Source organism: Eubalaena glacialis, chromosome 10 (genome assembly GCF_028564815.1).
Source record: "Eubalaena glacialis isolate mEubGla1 chromosome 10, mEubGla1.1.hap2.+ XY, whole genome shotgun sequence".
Taxonomy (NCBI): domain Eukaryota; kingdom Metazoa; phylum Chordata; class Mammalia; order Artiodactyla; family Balaenidae; genus Eubalaena; species Eubalaena glacialis.
This window is the reverse complement of record NC_083725.1, coordinates 23,490,857-23,507,270: the sequence shown is the minus strand read 5'-3', so window position 1 is coordinate 23,507,270 and position 16,414 is coordinate 23,490,857. Positions and strand designations below refer to the sequence as shown.

The following is a 16,414-nucleotide window of genomic DNA, read 5'->3' as shown; positions in this document are numbered from 1 at the left end:
TAATTTATTTTTGCCTGCATTGGGTCTTCATTGCTGTGCATGGGCTTTCTCTAGCTGTGGCGAGCAGGGTTTACTCTTCGTTGCGGTGCACAGGCTTCTCTTGTTGTGGAGCAAGGGCTCTAGGCGCGCGGGCTTCAGTAGTTGTGGCACTCTGGCTCAGTAGTTGTGGCTCGCAGGCTCTAGAGCATAGGTTCAGTAGTTGTGGTACATGGGCTTAGTTGCTCCGCGGCATGTGGGATCTTCCCGGACCAGGGATTGAACCCGTGTCCCCTGCATTGGCAGGCAGATTCTTAGCCACTGAGCCACCAGGGAAGTCCCACGAACTGACTTTAAAGTACCCAAGAGCTCTGCTATGGGATACAGATGTTCAACGGGACTTTTCTTTCTTTAATAACCTATCTTACCTCTTAACTTTGGACATTCCTAACTATGCTAAACCATTCTTGTTGACATGAAAGACAGACTTGTGTTTTAGTGATGCTTACTCAAAAGTAGGAACCACATAAGCTACCTTTTATAATACTATTTCATTGTCTGCTTCCTTTATAACTATTGAGTGCTACTCCAATCTAAATCTAGTTGCCATACTTCCCCTTCATGATAGAGTAATTTCAGTATTGTTCAACAGCTGTTAAACTCTAAGCAAGCTCAGCCACGTTTTAAAAGGCATTCTTGTTTAACATTCTTAGGTGCATCATAGCAAAGTAATTCCTAAAATTTAGTCTGTCATACTGACAAAAAATGCAAGTCTACAAATTCTCTCTCTTCCTGGATATCTCACAAATCCAAAACTTTTGTAGTGACCTATCCCTCCACTACCATATCTAATTTTCCTTCAAAAATTAATGACACTTCCCATTTTTCATTTTTTACAACAGAAGAATTGAGCTAGCCTCCCTCCTCTCTCGATCTTTCATACCCCAGTATAACTTATTGATTCTAAGTTCTAAATATCTCTTGAATTTATCTTCCTCCTCACTACTACTGCCTTCAGAATTCATAATTGCTTTTCTGGATCACTGAAATAACCTGTTTCCTCCTTCAAATCCACACTGTGCACAGCTGCCAGCATAATCTATTTAAAATAAACATCTGGGGCTTCCCTCGTGGCGCAGTGGTTGAGAATCCGCCTGCCAATGCAGGGGACATGGGTTCGAGCCCTGGTCCGGGAAGATCCCATATGCCACGGAGCAACTAAGCCCGTGCGCTACAACTACTGAGCCTGTGCTCTAGAGCCTGCGAGCCATAACTACTGAAGCCCGCGCGCCTAGAGCCCGTACTCCGCAACAAGAGAAGCCACCGCAATGAGAAGCCCGTGCACCGCAACGAAGAGTAGCCCTCGCTCGCCACAACTAGAGAAAAGCCCGTGCGCAGCAGCGAAGACCCAATGCAGCCAAAAATAAACAAATAATTTATTTAAAAAAAAATAAACATCTGACCATGTCATTTGCATAATTAACAATCTTCAGTGACTCAATTCTCTCAATTACTTACCATGGCATAGAAGGTCCTCTACAATCAGTCCCTCTCTACATTGCAATCGTACCAAATCACGTGCAATCTTCTGCTTGATCTATCTACCATCCTCTAGCCTCCTCACACCTCACCCCAGCTTCCTTGGCCTTGTATCAGCTCCTTATCTTTCAGAATCCAGGTCAAGACTCTTGTCTCCCATGAAAATTGCAAGCAAATTCTTCCTGTACCCTTTGTTACATCACTGCTCAATGTGCTTAACTATTATTGCACTTATTACACTGTACTGCAATCATTTATCTGTTGCCCCAATTAGACTATGAATTCTTTCTAAGGGGAGAGAAATTCCTACCTCTTTAGCCACAGTACTTGGCACAGTGCCAAATACACAAGGTACTTAATACCTACCAAGTGAATGTTGACGTCTACAATACCTTTTGAAATTGACTCCTACTTTCCACTGTCACTGTCTTCTACATCCATCTTTTTTTTTTTTTTTTAATTTTTATTTATTTTTGGCTGCGTTGGGTCTTTGTGGCTGCGTGTGGCCTTTCTCTAGTTGCGGTGAGCGGGGGCTACTCTTCGTTGCAGTGTGTGGGCTCTATATTGCGGTGGCTTCTCTTGCTGTGGAGTATGGGCTCTAGGCGCACGGGCTTCAGTAGCTGTGGTGCGCAGGCTTCAGTAGCTGTGGCACATGGGCTTAGCTGCTCCACAGCATGTGGGATCTTCCTGGACCAGGGCTCGAACCCGTGTCCCCTGCATTGGCAGGCGGATTCTTAACCACCGCGCCACCAGGGAAGCCCTCCATCTTCTTATACATCCTTCTGCCTCCAGTTCATCAACCTTCCTAATGCTGCCTAAATTCCTTCTGAAGCACAATTCTGATCATGTCCTGCCTAACCTCAGACACCTCTTATTGCTGTCAGCCCCTGCCTCATCTTCACTGCTGCTCCAGCAACTCACAGCGACCCATTGATTTTCCAAAGTGACAGCTCAGCTCCAACCTAATTACAAAACTGACCAGGACGTGGGGCAGGTCCACTCTAACCAGCCTCCACTCTAACATTCAATCACGATCTAATGAAGCTTATTAGCATTAGACACCCTTCCAAAGCCAAACTACGATCTGATGGTATCGGTGATAGCAACTCTATGGAAAAATCCAGTTCCCCACTCCATTTTACAGCAGTGGTGTACTGGGGGCTGGGGGAATGGGGGGGGCAGTGGGGCGGGGGGAGGAATGACTCTAAGGGGGATCACTGTCTATAGAGAATTTTAAAACAATAATGAAACTGACTAAAGGTCAGTCCGCTTTTTATCATCGTAATGAACCACCAATTCTAAACCAAGTCAGTAATAAAATACTCCTCCCTGCCAAGGCGGACTGGCCCACCACCATGACTCCTTGGTGAACCACTGCTACTCAGGCATCACCCCCTTGTGAAACCTTTAACCTGCCCCAAAACAGAATTAATCACCTCTTCCTAAACCCTTAATACATATACTACAAGGTCGTAAGCACATTAAGGGGACCTTATCTTTAACCTCCAGCATGAACACTTACCCTTCTAGCCAGCTCCCCTTCGATAGTTTGCCTCAGCTATCCAGTAAGGTCCTCAGTGAGTGAAATGCACCAACTCCCATTTCATCTACATTGCTAGATGAAACCATCATGCGTTACACTCATCCCTTAAGACCAGACTAACTGCATACAGTATAAAATTTGAATATAAAGGCTGGCATCCACAGTACACCATAATCTGGACCTAATTCTAATTCCTACTACTTAATCTTATTACTCTCCTCATACCAACTACTTATACTCAGTATATTTCTGCCTATTACATGTAAGTCTTTTCTGTATCATAGCACTTTGTGTCTGATTTACCTAACTGCTAAACTCAGAAGGAAATTTAAACACTCAGTCCTGTTTCCGTGCTATAGATGCAATACACTCAGTTCTACTGAATAAAACTATGGACAATTAAGACATAAAAGAGTAGAATAAATTTTTATTATACAGCATTTTTATTTTTAAAAAAACTTTACCTTCATAGAATACATTTTCACATTAGAGATTCCCACAGTGGAAAAACAACAACTTATTACTTATAATTTTATATTTGTGGACAGATTATTTTTGGACAAGTAAAATAAACACATTTGAGGATTAAGTCTCCATTTAGAACCTGTAACAATTTGAAACATCTATAAAAGGACCTCTTCCCTACATGAAACTTCTCTATATTCAGAAACTCTCCAGGCTCTTCTTCCTAGGACTTAGAAATCAGTAATGTGAAATATCAGTATTTCTAATTTTCAAATCTCCCTAGGACACGTAACCATCAGTAACTGGTATCGACTGAACAGAGGGGGGGATGTTTACAAAAACGAAACACTGCCTAATTTTCTGCAAAGTCTTTACTTATGAATTAAGAGTCGTTCCCTTTCTCTATCATCCTAGGACAAATATAGAAGTTTGATCAAATATTGAGAGTAATAAAGCTGAATTCCCTTTAAGAGTCTGATAAATTAACAGGGAAAGGCTCATATATAATGTTTAGCTATACTGTGAGTCTTCTGAGAAGCTGTGAGACACCCCATTAACTCTCCAGAATACAAAACTCAGTCTCACAATTTCTTGGATACAATTTCTCTCAAATCTTTCTTCAAAGATTAAACTCTAAAAATAACCGGCTGATTAGGAGAAGAGGTTAACCAGCGGACTAATCTGTTATTTCCTTCTTACTGTGAGCTGAAATGGCATGATAGAGCAGAGGCAAGGAGGTGTACAATCAATTCTCAAGGTGTTAAGTCTAAAGGGTCAGAGCTTCCACAGCATAGCCACAGCTTTGCAGATGCCCACATCATGATAGTTGAAATAACAAAGGCCAGCAAAGGTGAACGCTGAGAGCACCAAAAAGCCTGCCTTGGCAGCTTTCTGCAACGCAGTCCCTCGAACATAGTCAGTAACAACTTGTCCAATGCCCCTAAAGAAAAAAAAAGTCACAGTACAAATGAAAAACCACAAGTGACGTTAGAAGGCTATTCGGTTAACTTGGCTGCAAAAAAAATAATCAGTCAAGGTCAAAATGCAACTCATGGTAACAAAAATCATAAACAAAAATGAAGGAATCAAGTGTACCCTAACAATATAATAAAGACACCTTCCTATCCTTCAGATTCAATTTTCGAGTCGTTTATATCAAAGACAGTACCTAATTCCTACTCTATTTATAAAATTTTGTTTTTTATTTTTAAACCCAAACAAATGGCCTACAGAGTTTTTCATTAATTGAAAAAGAATTTATTAAGCAGATATTATGTGCCAGAATCTGTTACGGATGTTGAGAGTACAGCAAATAAGACAGCATTCCTGCCCTTATGGAACAAACATTTTAGTGAAGAGAAAGAAAAAGTACACACGTGCTATGAAGAAATATTTTAGAAAGGATGGCTTGAATGAAAAGAACATCCCAAACAAAAGTAACAATGACCTTGGCATCTCTGAGGAATCGTAAAAAGGTTATGTGGCTGGAGAACAGGGAGACCAGAAGGCAGGGGCAGATCGCACAGGGCCTTGAAGGTCATAACAAGGAGTTTGAATTTTACTCGAAATACAACGGGAAACCACAGCTGTGCTTTAAGCAGGGAGTGACCTAAGTAAGGAGTGAGCTAATTTTACTTTTTAAATAACAGTTCTATTGAGATATAATTCACGTACCATAAAATTAACAATTCTGTGGCTTTTAGTATACTCACACAGAGTTGTGCAACACCGTCACTGTTTAATCCCAGAACATTTTCATCAAAAACAAACCCTGTACCCTTTAGCCCATTACCCAATCACTAATTTGTTTTCTGTCTCTACATATTTGCTAGTTTGGGACATATGCGGCCTTTCGTGTTGAGTTTCTTTCACTCAGCATAATGTTTTCAAGGTTCAGCCATGTTGTACCATGGATCAGCACTTTAATCTTTGTATGGCCAAATAATATTCCTTTGTAAAAACATATCACATTTTGTTTAGCTATTCATCAATTGAGAGACATCTGGACTGTTTCGCCTTTTTGGCTATTATATAATAATAACACTGCTATGAACATTATTGTACAAGTTTTTGTGTGCGTGGGGACATATGTTTTCAATTTTGGTAGGTATACACCTAAAAGTGAAATTGTCAAGTCATATAGCAACTCCCTGTTGTTAACTCACATTATAACTCTTTGTTATAATAACTTTTGTTAGACCTGCCAAGCTGTTTTCCAAGGTAGCCGCAACGTTTTACATTCCCAGCAGAGATATATGAGGACTCCAACTTCTCAACACTCATTATTGTCCATCTTTTTGATTACAGCCATCCTGGTAAAGTGTAAAGTGGTGTAAAGTGTAAAGTGGTATAAAGTGTAAGGTGTAAAGTGGTATCTCAATGAGGTTTTGATTTGCATTTCTCTAATAACAAACAATGTTGAGCATTTTTTCATGTGCTTATTTGCCATTTGCATACCTTCTTTGGATAAATGTAATTTTACCTTTTAAAAAGGTCACTCTGGCTATATGTGGTGAAAGGACAGTGCAGGAAGAAGGGTGGCAAGAACAGAAATAGAAAACTAGTTAGGAAGCAGCCGGAGTAGCCTAGGCAAGGCTGCTGGCTTAACTTGGCTCAGACTATGTTCTGAGGAGAGAACTAACACGAGCTGATGGACTGGTTGTGGGGTTAAGACAAAAAGTAATACCTAGAATGACTCCTAGGATTTTTGGCTTGAACAACAAGGTTTAATTGAATTAGGGAAGAACAGGAGAGAAGGAGGTTTTGAGGGGAAATCAAGAGAGATTTCGGGGGCGGGGAAAAAGTGATTTTTGGCAATATTAAATTTGGGATGACTATTAGACATCCAAGTGGATATGCCGGTCAGACAACTGGAAATACAAGTCTGCAGCTCAGAAAAAGAAGTCTGATCTGAGCTCACCTTGGACAAGTGTGTAGACAGAGAAATTTAAGAAAGCCTAGAATGAGCCTGGAGGTCAGACCTTTATTATTCAGAGGTCAGACAAGAGGAAAAGGAGCTGACAGAGGAGACTGAGAAAGCACAGCTGGTGAGGTAGAAGAAAACAAGGTGAGTATGGCATCTAGGAAGCCAAAGAAAATTTACTTAAGGAGAGAATGGTCGATTAAGTTGAATGCTACTGAGTTTCAAGTGGAGCACAGAGAATGGACAACTGGATTTGGAAAAAATGAAGGTCTTCAGTGATTTTGATAAGAATGACTTCAGTTACACAGTTGGGATAAAAAGCCCGATTAATGTGGGTTAAAAAAGATTGGATGCTAAGGAACTAGTGCACAATTACAGACAATTCTTTCAAGTCTTTTCTGTGTAGGTGTGAAAAAGGAAGAGAGAATCAGTAAGGTAATTGGAGACATCAATCGTAATTTTTAGAACGTATGACTTTAGGAATTCCCTGGCGGTCCAGTGGTTAAGACTCCACACTTCCACTGCAGGGGGCACGGGTTCAATCCCTGGTTGGGGAACTAAGATCCCATATGCCACATAGCATGGCCAAAAAAAGTATGACTTTAGATTTATCTCTTATTGTGATTTTTCACCAATTTAGATGGATCTCCTTTCAAGAAACACACATCAGAGAAATCCTACTGTAGCTGTGAGCTAGTATTTCATACGCAACTGGAATCTTTTATTGTCAGAGGTCTATCTGGTTAAAGGGGAATTCTAACCAACCCTAGAAAACTAGGTAAGCAAAATCTCCTTTAATACTAGCTAGGAAATGATTCTGACACGTTACTTAACTTCCCTGGGGTTTAGTTTCTACGACTGTAAAACAACAGGGCTGGTTAAGATACTCCCCCAAGTGCTTTCAGTTCTAACAATCCAAAAAGAACCTCCCCCACCCATGACAGCATATTGTCCTTGCAAAACAACATAAAATGGACAACTCAAGGAACCCAATTGTTATTAACAAACTTTCTAGAAGGTTCATTAACTTAGAAAGTCTAACAAACTACACTGGGTAAAATAAATAAAAACTGGACATTCATCCATTCGACAAATATTTACTTAGTGCTATGTGTGAGACATTGCCCTAGGCACTAAAGATACAACAACAAATAAAAACAGTCAAAACTCCTATTACATTTCTTTTTTTAAAAAGGGCAAAACTGAACTATAGTGTCTAGTGATGTACATTTGGGTGATAAAACTATGATGAAATGTAAGAAAATGACTGCTATAAAAATCAGGATAAAATTGTTTCTGGTGGGGGGATGTTGAACCATTATGACTGAGATAGAACACAAGGAAGAGGCTCCTGCAGTAGGTGGCAAGGTCTATTTCTTGACCTGGCGGGTATTACTGTTATAATAATTCACTAAGCCACAGATTTGATTCTTATGATTTTCTGTATCTGTGCTTTCATTCTCGTGAGGGGAGACAAGAAATATACAAGATAATAAACAGATGATAAAGTATATTAGAATGAAATAAGTGCTACTGAGACAATAAAGACAGGGGAGAGGGATAAGGAATGTTGGGAGAGACACTGCAATTTTGAGTAAGTCGTTAGAGACGGCTTCATTGAGAAGGTAACATTTAAGATGTGAAGGAAATGAGGCAACAAGCCAAGGACATAACTAGGAAAAGTTTCAAGTAGAAGGAACAGTAAGAGTAAAGCCCCGAGGCCTGGAGTGACCCAGGTGTGCTCAAGAATTAGCAAGGAAGCCAGTGTGAATGTGGCAGAAAATCGTTGAAAATGAGGAAAGAAAGAGGGGGCAAGACCATGTAGAGTCTGTAGATCACTGTAAGAACTCTGCCTTTTAGTTTAAGTAAGATTAGGAGACGATGAAGGGTTTCGAGGAGTGTCTGGACCTGTCTTAATATTTTAACAGGATCACAGGGGCTGCTGTGTTGAGAACAGACAGGAGACCAGTTAGGAGACTACTTCTGGAATCAAGCATGATGACCAGGTTTGGGGCTTGAACAAACAGAAGAATGGAAATGTCATTAATTCAGATGGGCAAGAGTACTGGAGGAAGAGATCTGGGGAAGATCAGGAACTCAGTTTTATCACATGCTGTGTTCAAAATGCGTACAGATATGAAAGCGAGGACATCAAATAGGCATGTGGATACATAAATCTGGGCATATAAATAGTTTACATATGTTTTAAGGTTCTCTTCAGATCTTGAGTATCTCAACCAACTTCTCCCTCATATGCAATAGTGAGACAAGCTCACAGCAAACAAATTGAGCAGACAAGGTAATACTGAAAGGACTGCTGTACTTGCCAGTGACTATGAAGACTGAGGGCTGCAGCCAGAGAGTAGTCCACCGCAGAGCAAGGATTCAAATAAGCAGCTGGAATTAGGCCCAGGAGCAAAACACTGACAACCCTCTCACCAGTCCAGTGGAGAGATGCAGCCTTGGAACCAGCTGTAGAAAGGAAGGACGAGATTCATAAGAGTTGCAGGGGGAAACACACATCTCAATATTTGCCACGAAATAACCCAAACTGACATAATGGCAAACAGAATGCATGAAAGACTTAACTCTGAGCATAAACAGGGTAAGATAAAGGTAAGTGAGAGATGCAATCTCCTTTCTTTGAAGTCTTTCAGCACAGGGTGTCTCAACGCCTACATATATTAATTAGAAGACAGATCCACTTTGCTTATAGGCAAGAAGATGGACAAAATATCTTTGCAGAATTACCAATCTTGGACTTCAGTGTAATAGACAGATACCTTATGAATATAAGTTGGTGACACCTACGGAATTCCTTTAAAACATCACTCTTTTATTTACACCTAATCTTTGTAAGTAAAGTAAAATTAAAAATCCTCCCAAAAGAAAATTAAACCAGCCAACTCAAAGAGAAGCAAAGTTCTCGGGCTTCCCTGGTGGCGCAGTGGTTAAAAATCTGCCTGCCAATGCAGGAGACACGGGTTCGAGCCCTGGTCCGGGAAGATCCCACATGCCGAGGAGCAACTAAGCCCGTGAGCCACAACTACTGAGCCTGCGCTCTAGAGCCCACGCACCACAACTACCGAAGCCCACGTGCCTAGAGCCCGTGCTCCGCAACAAAAGAAGCCACCACAATGAGAAGCCCATGCACCACAACGAAGAGTAGCCCCTGCTCGCCGCAACTAGAGAAAGCCCACCCGCAGCAACGAAGACCCAACATAGCCAAAAATAAATAAATAGACAGACAGATAGATAGATAGAAGCAAAGTTCTAATGTCAACTTTTAGGATCATGGTTCTTCTTCTGTTCCGTTACTTATAAATAGCCAAAAATAGATATGGAACGTGAAAACTTCTTTTATTTATTTTTTTAATAAATTTATTTATTTTTATTTATTTATTTTTGGCTACATTGGGTCTTCATTGCTGTGCACGGGCCCTCTCATCCAAGTTGCGGTGAGCGGGGACCACTCTTCGTTGCGGTACGCAGGCTTCACACTGCGGTGGCTTCTCTTGTTGCGGAGCATGGGCTCTAGGTGCACAGGCTTCAGCAGTTGTGGCTCACAGGCTCAGCTGTTCCACGGCATACGGGATCTTCCCGGACCAGGGCTCGAACCTGTGTCCCCTGCACTGGCAGGCGGATTCCTAACCACTGGACCACCAGGGAAGTCCCTGAAAACTTCTTTTAAACAAGTGAAAATAAAATGGGCTTTAAACATCTCTTTGAGAGCCTCTACCTTTTTTTGGTTACATACCCCTTTGGGAATCTAATAAAAGGATGGAGCTACTTCCTGGAAAAGTGCACATAGATACACACATTAAAAACTGTGTAGGGGGACTTCCCTGGCAGTCCAGTGCTTAAGACTCTGCGCTCCCAATGCAGGGGGCGCAGGTTCGATCCCTGGTCAGGGAACTAAGATCCCACATGCTGCGCAGCGTGGCCAAAAAATTTAAAAAAAAAAAAAAAAAAAAAAAAGCCAACTGTGTAGGGACTTCCCTGGTGGCGCAGTGGTTACGAATCTGCCTGCCAATGCAGGGGACATGGGTTTGATCCCTGGTCCAGGCAGATCCCACATGCCGCGGAGCAACTAAGCCCGGGCGTCACAACTACTAAGCCTGCGCTCTAGAGCCCACGAGCCACAACTACTGAGCCCATGTGCCTAGAGCCCATGCTCCGCAACAAGAGAAGCCACCGCAATGAGAAGACCGCACACCACTACGAAGAGTAGCCCCTGCTCGCCGCAACTAGAGAAAGCCTGTGTGCAGCAACGAAGACCCAATGCAGCCAAAAATAAATAAATAAATAAATTTTAAAAATAAAATAAGATAAAGACTGTGTATACAACTTTGGGGACCTTCCTTCAGTCCCATGAACCCCAAGTTAAAACCACTCTGCTAAATCTAACTGAACAAAGTTCAGAAACAAAACCTTTTCAAAGATAACATAATTCTAAAAAGCAGGAAAACTACACTTGCCTAATTACTCATAACTCAGATGCAATTATAACTGGTAGACTTAAGAATCAAAAGAAGTCTTCTCTGTAAAATACTGATCTTTCTAGACTTGAAAAATGAAAATATAGTTAATTTGTTATTCACCTACAGATTTTCTAAGATTTAATAATACCTAAACAGTATTCATCCAAGAAATGCCATGATTTTAATATCAACCTGAATAAAAATAAGCATGTCAATTACAGCTATAAATATGCATGATTTTTTAAACTGTCTACTATTCCAAATGATTTGGATCTGGCTCCTCTCCATTAGCTACATAAATAAAAGTAACTAAACTATATTGAACAGACTCTTCCCACAGAACTATTTTCTTTTTAAAAAATTAAAAAATTTAAAAAGACTTAGACCAGAAGTTTCTGTATGAGTGTAAATGGCATGATTCAACCATGCTAGCATTGTGTGCCCAGGTGTAGGCTAGGTCTTCATTCGACAGAGTTGGACACAAGAGTTCCTCTCAGAGACAGCAAGTCCTGCCAAAGGCACGATAATCAGCCCAGATGAAGATGGACATACAATGGTGGCTGGGTGACAGGTGAATGTGCTGTATTCCACACCATCCTGGGGTTGATCGGTCCTGGAGAAATGCTGAGACATGAGCCGGTCTGACCACTGGGGTTCGGAGGAAGAGAGCTAAGGAAAGAGACATTAGGGGGAATCATAAGCACCTCTCCTTTAACAGGATTGACAGACTTTCTAAATGACCATAGGCAAGCTATTTAACCCCAAACAGGGAATAACCAACTCATCTGTAAAATGAGGATAGCATCTATTTCACTGGGTTGCTATGAGATTAGACTAAGTAGCCATGGAAATATTGAAAAATCAATGAACACTTACATAAAAGAGCTTCACTTTGACTAATTAAAAAAAATAACTTATAGCTCCTTTCTTCTCCCATTTATTCATCTATTCATCCAACAAACATTTAATACATGCAAGATTATGCTCTGCACTAGAGCAAGAGAGATAAAAGACAAAGTCTTTGTCTTCAAGGAATTCAGTCTAGTTTGGGAAATACCATCTTCCTTTTCAAGATCAATTTCTCTGCTTGCACTCTTGAACCCATCCCTTTCTGTCCTTTTAGATCTTGTCTCTTGGTTTAAAAATAGGCACACCTAGGTACATCCAACCCTACCAATACTGCTGTGAGACGATGAGCAATTAAGTTAAATAGGCTCTCCAAGAGTCAATATCCTCTCTTTTGTAAAATGAAAATACTGGTACTTACTTCATAATACTCCGTTGAAAATTTAAAAATATATGTAAGATGTTCAGCATAATTCCCAGAATGTTATAAGCACTCAATAAAACGTAATTTCTCTCCTGTATCTTTAACCTCTCCTTCCTTCCTACTGACCATTTTCCCTCAACTGATGTAATATAATTAACCCTTCCCTTGATCCTATGTCCTCTAATGCCCATGCACTCTTCCCCTGCTCCCTTTCTTCACTTTCCAAACATGCTTCTTTAAAGTGTTGTCTAAATCACCTCAACTTCCTCACTTCCTTATCATTCTTCAACTTTGAAACTTGTCTTTATCCCCACCAAAGCTGCTTTAGTAAGTCACCAATGGTCTCCTGTGGCCACATCCAATAGGCACTGTTTAGTCTTCATCTTATTGGGCTTTCTGCATCACGTGGCACTGGTGGCCTCTCCTCCCTTCTTTTCTCTGAAAGAACTCTCTTCTACTTCTCCTTCTGACTCTCTCCTCTGCAGCCGCTCTTAAATATTTGCCCAGGATTCCATCATCTGCCCATTGCTCTCCTTGCTTCCTATGCCCACCCCTAGACATTTCGTCCACTCAACTTCTAGTGCCTTTAAGCTGATGACACCCAACTCTGTATCCCCAGGCCTGATATCTCTCCAGAGTTTCAGAAGTTTAAGTGCCTGCAAGGCCTCTCCCCTGAGATACTCCACATGGTCCTCAAACTTACCATGGCAAAAACTAAAATCACCCTTCAACTCACTTTCTCATTTAAACTTGCCTTCCATCTACATGCTTACCACTTTATTTAATGACATCCCAGCCACTCTTTCACCTTACCCAGAAATCTGGAAGTCATGTAGGACTTTCCCTCTAAATTCAGTCAAATGCCAAATCATATTGATGTATCTCCTAACATTTCCTGAGACAATCTTCTCTTATGTACAACTTTCCAAGTTCAGGACCTCACCATCCTTGCCAAGACTGCTACAACAGTGTCTCAACTCGTCTCCCTGACTTATGTCTTAGCCTGCCCCATTTCCCATGATGGCCATCTACCACATTGTTACCGAAGTGGTCAATGTAAACTGCAAATCTACGTCAAACCTTTCAAGGGCTCCCCTTCACACGAAGTAAAATGCATACTCCATATCAAGACAAGTTCTTCTGTGATCTGATTTCAGTTCACCTTTCCAGAACCATCTCATTCCTCACCTTGAGCTTCACACTCTAATATCCGATTTGTTTTGTTTTTTTCATAACAAGCAGTTTCTACACCTTCATCATTCTTTTGCTCATCCCAGTAGCCCGAACTGTAATGCCCTTCTTCCTGTGGCCTTGCTTACCCTCAACACTCAAATCAGGCACACCTCCTTCAAGAACCCAGACAGGGTGATCCTTCCAAAACACACAGCTAATATATTCTTCCTCTGGACTGGCATACAATTTACTTACTGCACAGTTTTTACTCTATGTTATATTATGCTTATATGTGTTTTCTCCATAAAAACGAAAACTCCTTGAGGGCTGGAACTATGTTTTTTCACATTTGTAACCCAACTATACTACAGTGCCTGGTATAACAGAAATGCCCACTTCAATAATTATCGAACTGAACTCCAAGGGAAATAGGCAAGACGTAGATTGGGACTTAGACCCTGACACTCTTTTGCGATTCAGGGAGGGAGCACTCTAAAGACAGCGAATGGGGAGAAAAACAGAACTCATGTGAATAGCCTCTGCAAGACTATAACTTTCAAATTACCCCATCACCACGTCAGCCCAGAGCAGGGGAGATACGCCCTCGGGTAAACATCTGGGCCCGCAGGCAACGCTGGTGATACTATGGTTTCGGCAGAAGCCAGAGCTGCCAAAGGGAAGGAGGGACACCCCCGCCCCCACCCCACCCCACTCCCGCTCAAAAGGTCTCACCGCATTCCCTTCCCCGGCTGGAGGTTGTGCTAAGAACCTCCGCTGCCAGGATCCTCACCTCGCCCACCTCCGGCACCGCAGAGGACACTCAGCCTCCAGAGAGTCGCCATGTCGCTCGGGAAGGCTCAAGGTCATCCAGCAACCCGGAAGCAGTCATATGACAACATCCACCCTGCAACGACGAAAAGAAAACGACGAAAAGGAAAACGCCGGGTGAACCGGAAGTCGGGGTTGGCTCGGCCCCGCCGCACATGCGCACACAGCTCGTCGGAAGGTCCCGAGCTCGACGCAGGCAATGGCGGAGCTTGGTGAGGCGGATGAAGCGGAGTTGCAGCGCCTGGTGGCGGCCGAACAGCAGAAGGCGCAGTTCACTGCACAGGTGCGGGGACAGGGACCAGTGTGACGAGAAGAGAGGGTGAAGTACAGGTGCCGGGCACCCGCGGAGCTCTGAACGGTGGCGGCGCGGCGCGGCCGCCCTATGCTCCGTGCCTGCTGCGCCCGGTTCTGCTCGCAAAAGAAACGAGTCATTCCTGCCGCTGGTGACCTGTAGTGCTCAGGTACCCTCTAAGCAAGCCTATAGTGGGGGGAAAGAGAAGGTGTAAAGCGAAGAAAGGCTCGGGCGACACAAAGGCACGGGAGCCTAGCTTGGCGGTGAGCTCTCTGGGCTGGCATTCGGAAGATCCCTGTTCTAAGCTTGCCTCTGCCCCTTACAGGTCACGTGCCCCTAGACAAAACGCCCGTCCACTGTAAGTCTTGGTTTCGCAGTCGCCCGCTGCCTCACTGGATATCGAGGATCATATGCAATAATGTATTGGAAAACGATAGAGCAGTAGAGCATTATTGGATCAAGGTGGGCCCTGAAGTAGTCGGTCTAGACTGTTAGTTTAGAACAAGAGTTTTGGAGCATGGTTCCAACCGCGGCGTTGCCCCTTACTAGCTGCATGACTAACCCTAAACCTAATTACTTAACCGTGCCTCTTAAACGGAGGTGACAGTCATCTTTTAGGACCGCAGAAAGGATTGACTGCTTAGTACCCAGCCTCCCAAAATAGTTAAGCCCTTGGTAAATGGTCATTCATTCCCCTGTGTTGGGAGGAGGGGCGGTGGTGGGAAGGGGAGAGTTCGCTGAATGTAAGTAGCAAGAACCCTGGTTAGAAATCTTTGGGTGCTGAACATTATGAAAGTGCACACATTTTCTGTGCCTGTGTGTGCATTTTTCTATAGATTGGGCCCGTAACCTTCATCGGATTCTCAGATATGTCCATGACCCCAAAAAGGTTAAGAACTACTTAAGAATAGGTTTAGAATGAGATGAGTGCACTGGTTTGGGGGAATTAATTGGTACCATAGCCTCCCAGCTTACACTGGTGCTAGTTTGGAAATATAAAAGAAGGTATTAATCCTGCCTGAGATTTTCTGATTAAGGAAGTGACACAATTAGAAAACAACAGGCAGTGCTCTCAAGGAGGTAATAATTTAAACTGTGGAAAAATCTTTAGGGAGGAGTATTGAGAGTCAAGTTGAGTATGCTGTCTGTGGACCTCATTGAAACAGATGGGTTGGGTGTTAAATAAGGGAGTGCCCTCAGTGGCTAACAGAGAAACTGATGCATTAGGGTGACTTGATGGAAAGTACATATTTTTTAATTACTAAGAAAAATAGAAAAGGAGAGAATAAAGGATTGTTTCAATGTAGGGATGAGGAGTTGGGCCATATTGGTGACAAATTAGAAGTGAGAAAAGAGAGTCAAAGAATAGTTTAGTCAGGTGACAGAAAATGAGAAAAATGGGAAGGAAATAAGAAAATTCATAGAGTTAGGCCTGTCTGCAGACCCCAAGTGGTTACTATTTTTCTTTCTTCTTAGGTGCATCACTTCATGGAGTTATGTTGGGATAAATGTGTGGAGAAGCCAGGGAATCGCCTAGACTCTCGCACTGAAAATTGTCTCTCTAGCTGTGTGGACCGCTTCATTGACACTACTCTTGCTATCACCAGTCGGTTTGCCCAGATTGTACAGAAAGGAGGGCAGTAGGCCATCCCGTGGGAGAATGACTGAAGAAGCAAAGGACTTATTATTAAGCAGGTTGAAGGGCCAGCAGGGGAAGGTTGTCAACCCATTGTCAGGTTAACTTCAGGCTGTTACCAAGCCTGTTGGTGCTAAAAAGTAAGAGATCAAATGTTCCAAAAGTGAAACTTATTTATTGGGAATTCAGAAATTCCATCTTGTATCACAATAATTATTCAATAAATGTGAATTCTCCAACTCTTCTTTTTTTTTAAAATCCCATTTTAGGGTTTAATATATAGATCTC

The 16,414-nt window shown here is 42.3% G+C and overlaps 2 protein-coding genes across 3 annotated transcripts; one reads left to right on the top strand and one right to left on the bottom strand.

Moving 5' to 3' along the window:
• Positions 1-3,498: 3,498 nt before the first annotated feature.
• On the bottom strand, positions 3,499-14,267 carry SDHD (succinate dehydrogenase complex subunit D). Of its 2 annotated transcripts, XM_061203982.1 has the most exons (4): positions 14,161-14,267; positions 11,480-11,596; positions 8,774-8,918; positions 3,499-4,463 (listed from the first exon to the last, which is right to left on the bottom strand). In XM_061203982.1, the coding sequence occupies exons 1-4, from the start codon at positions 14,210-14,212 to the stop codon at positions 4,298-4,300; spliced, it is 480 nt and encodes a 159-aa protein (XP_061059965.1). In that variant the 5' UTR covers positions 14,213-14,267; the 3' UTR covers positions 3,499-4,297. The 2 variants fall into 2 exon arrangements, with proteins under 2 accessions (XP_061059965.1, XP_061059966.1); XM_061203983.1 differs by lacking the exon at positions 8,774-8,918.
• Positions 14,268-14,345: 78 nt separating this feature from the next.
• On the top strand, positions 14,346-16,365 carry TIMM8B (translocase of inner mitochondrial membrane 8 homolog B). The gene is made up of 2 exons (XM_061203984.1): positions 14,346-14,481; positions 15,967-16,365. Exons 1-2 carry the CDS (start codon positions 14,398-14,400, stop codon positions 16,132-16,134), a joined length of 252 nt encoding a protein of 83 aa, XP_061059967.1. The 5' UTR covers positions 14,346-14,397; the 3' UTR covers positions 16,135-16,365.
• The last annotated feature ends 49 nt before the right edge of the window (positions 16,366-16,414 follow it).

Excerpts from the sequence above, each read along its gene's own strand:
- SDHD (XM_061203982.1), bottom strand. The coding sequence starts at position 14,212 with ATGGCGACTCTCTGGAGGCTGAGTGTCCTCTGCGGTGCCGGAGGTGGG. Across the intron at positions 8,919-11,479 it reads CCTGTCACCCAGCCACCATT|CTGGTTCCAAGGCTGCATCT; the intron begins GTATGTCCATCT and ends TCCTTTCTACAG. Across the intron at positions 4,464-8,773 it reads CTCAGTCTTCATAGTCACTG|GGGCATTGGACAAGTTGTTA; the intron begins GCAAGTACAGCA and ends TTTTTTCTTTAG.
- TIMM8B (XM_061203984.1), top strand. The coding sequence starts at position 14,398 with ATGGCGGAGCTTGGTGAGGCGGATGAAGCGGAGTTGCAGCGCCTGGTG. Across the intron at positions 14,482-15,966 it reads AGGCGCAGTTCACTGCACAG|GTGCATCACTTCATGGAGTT; the intron begins GTGCGGGGACAG and ends CTTTCTTCTTAG.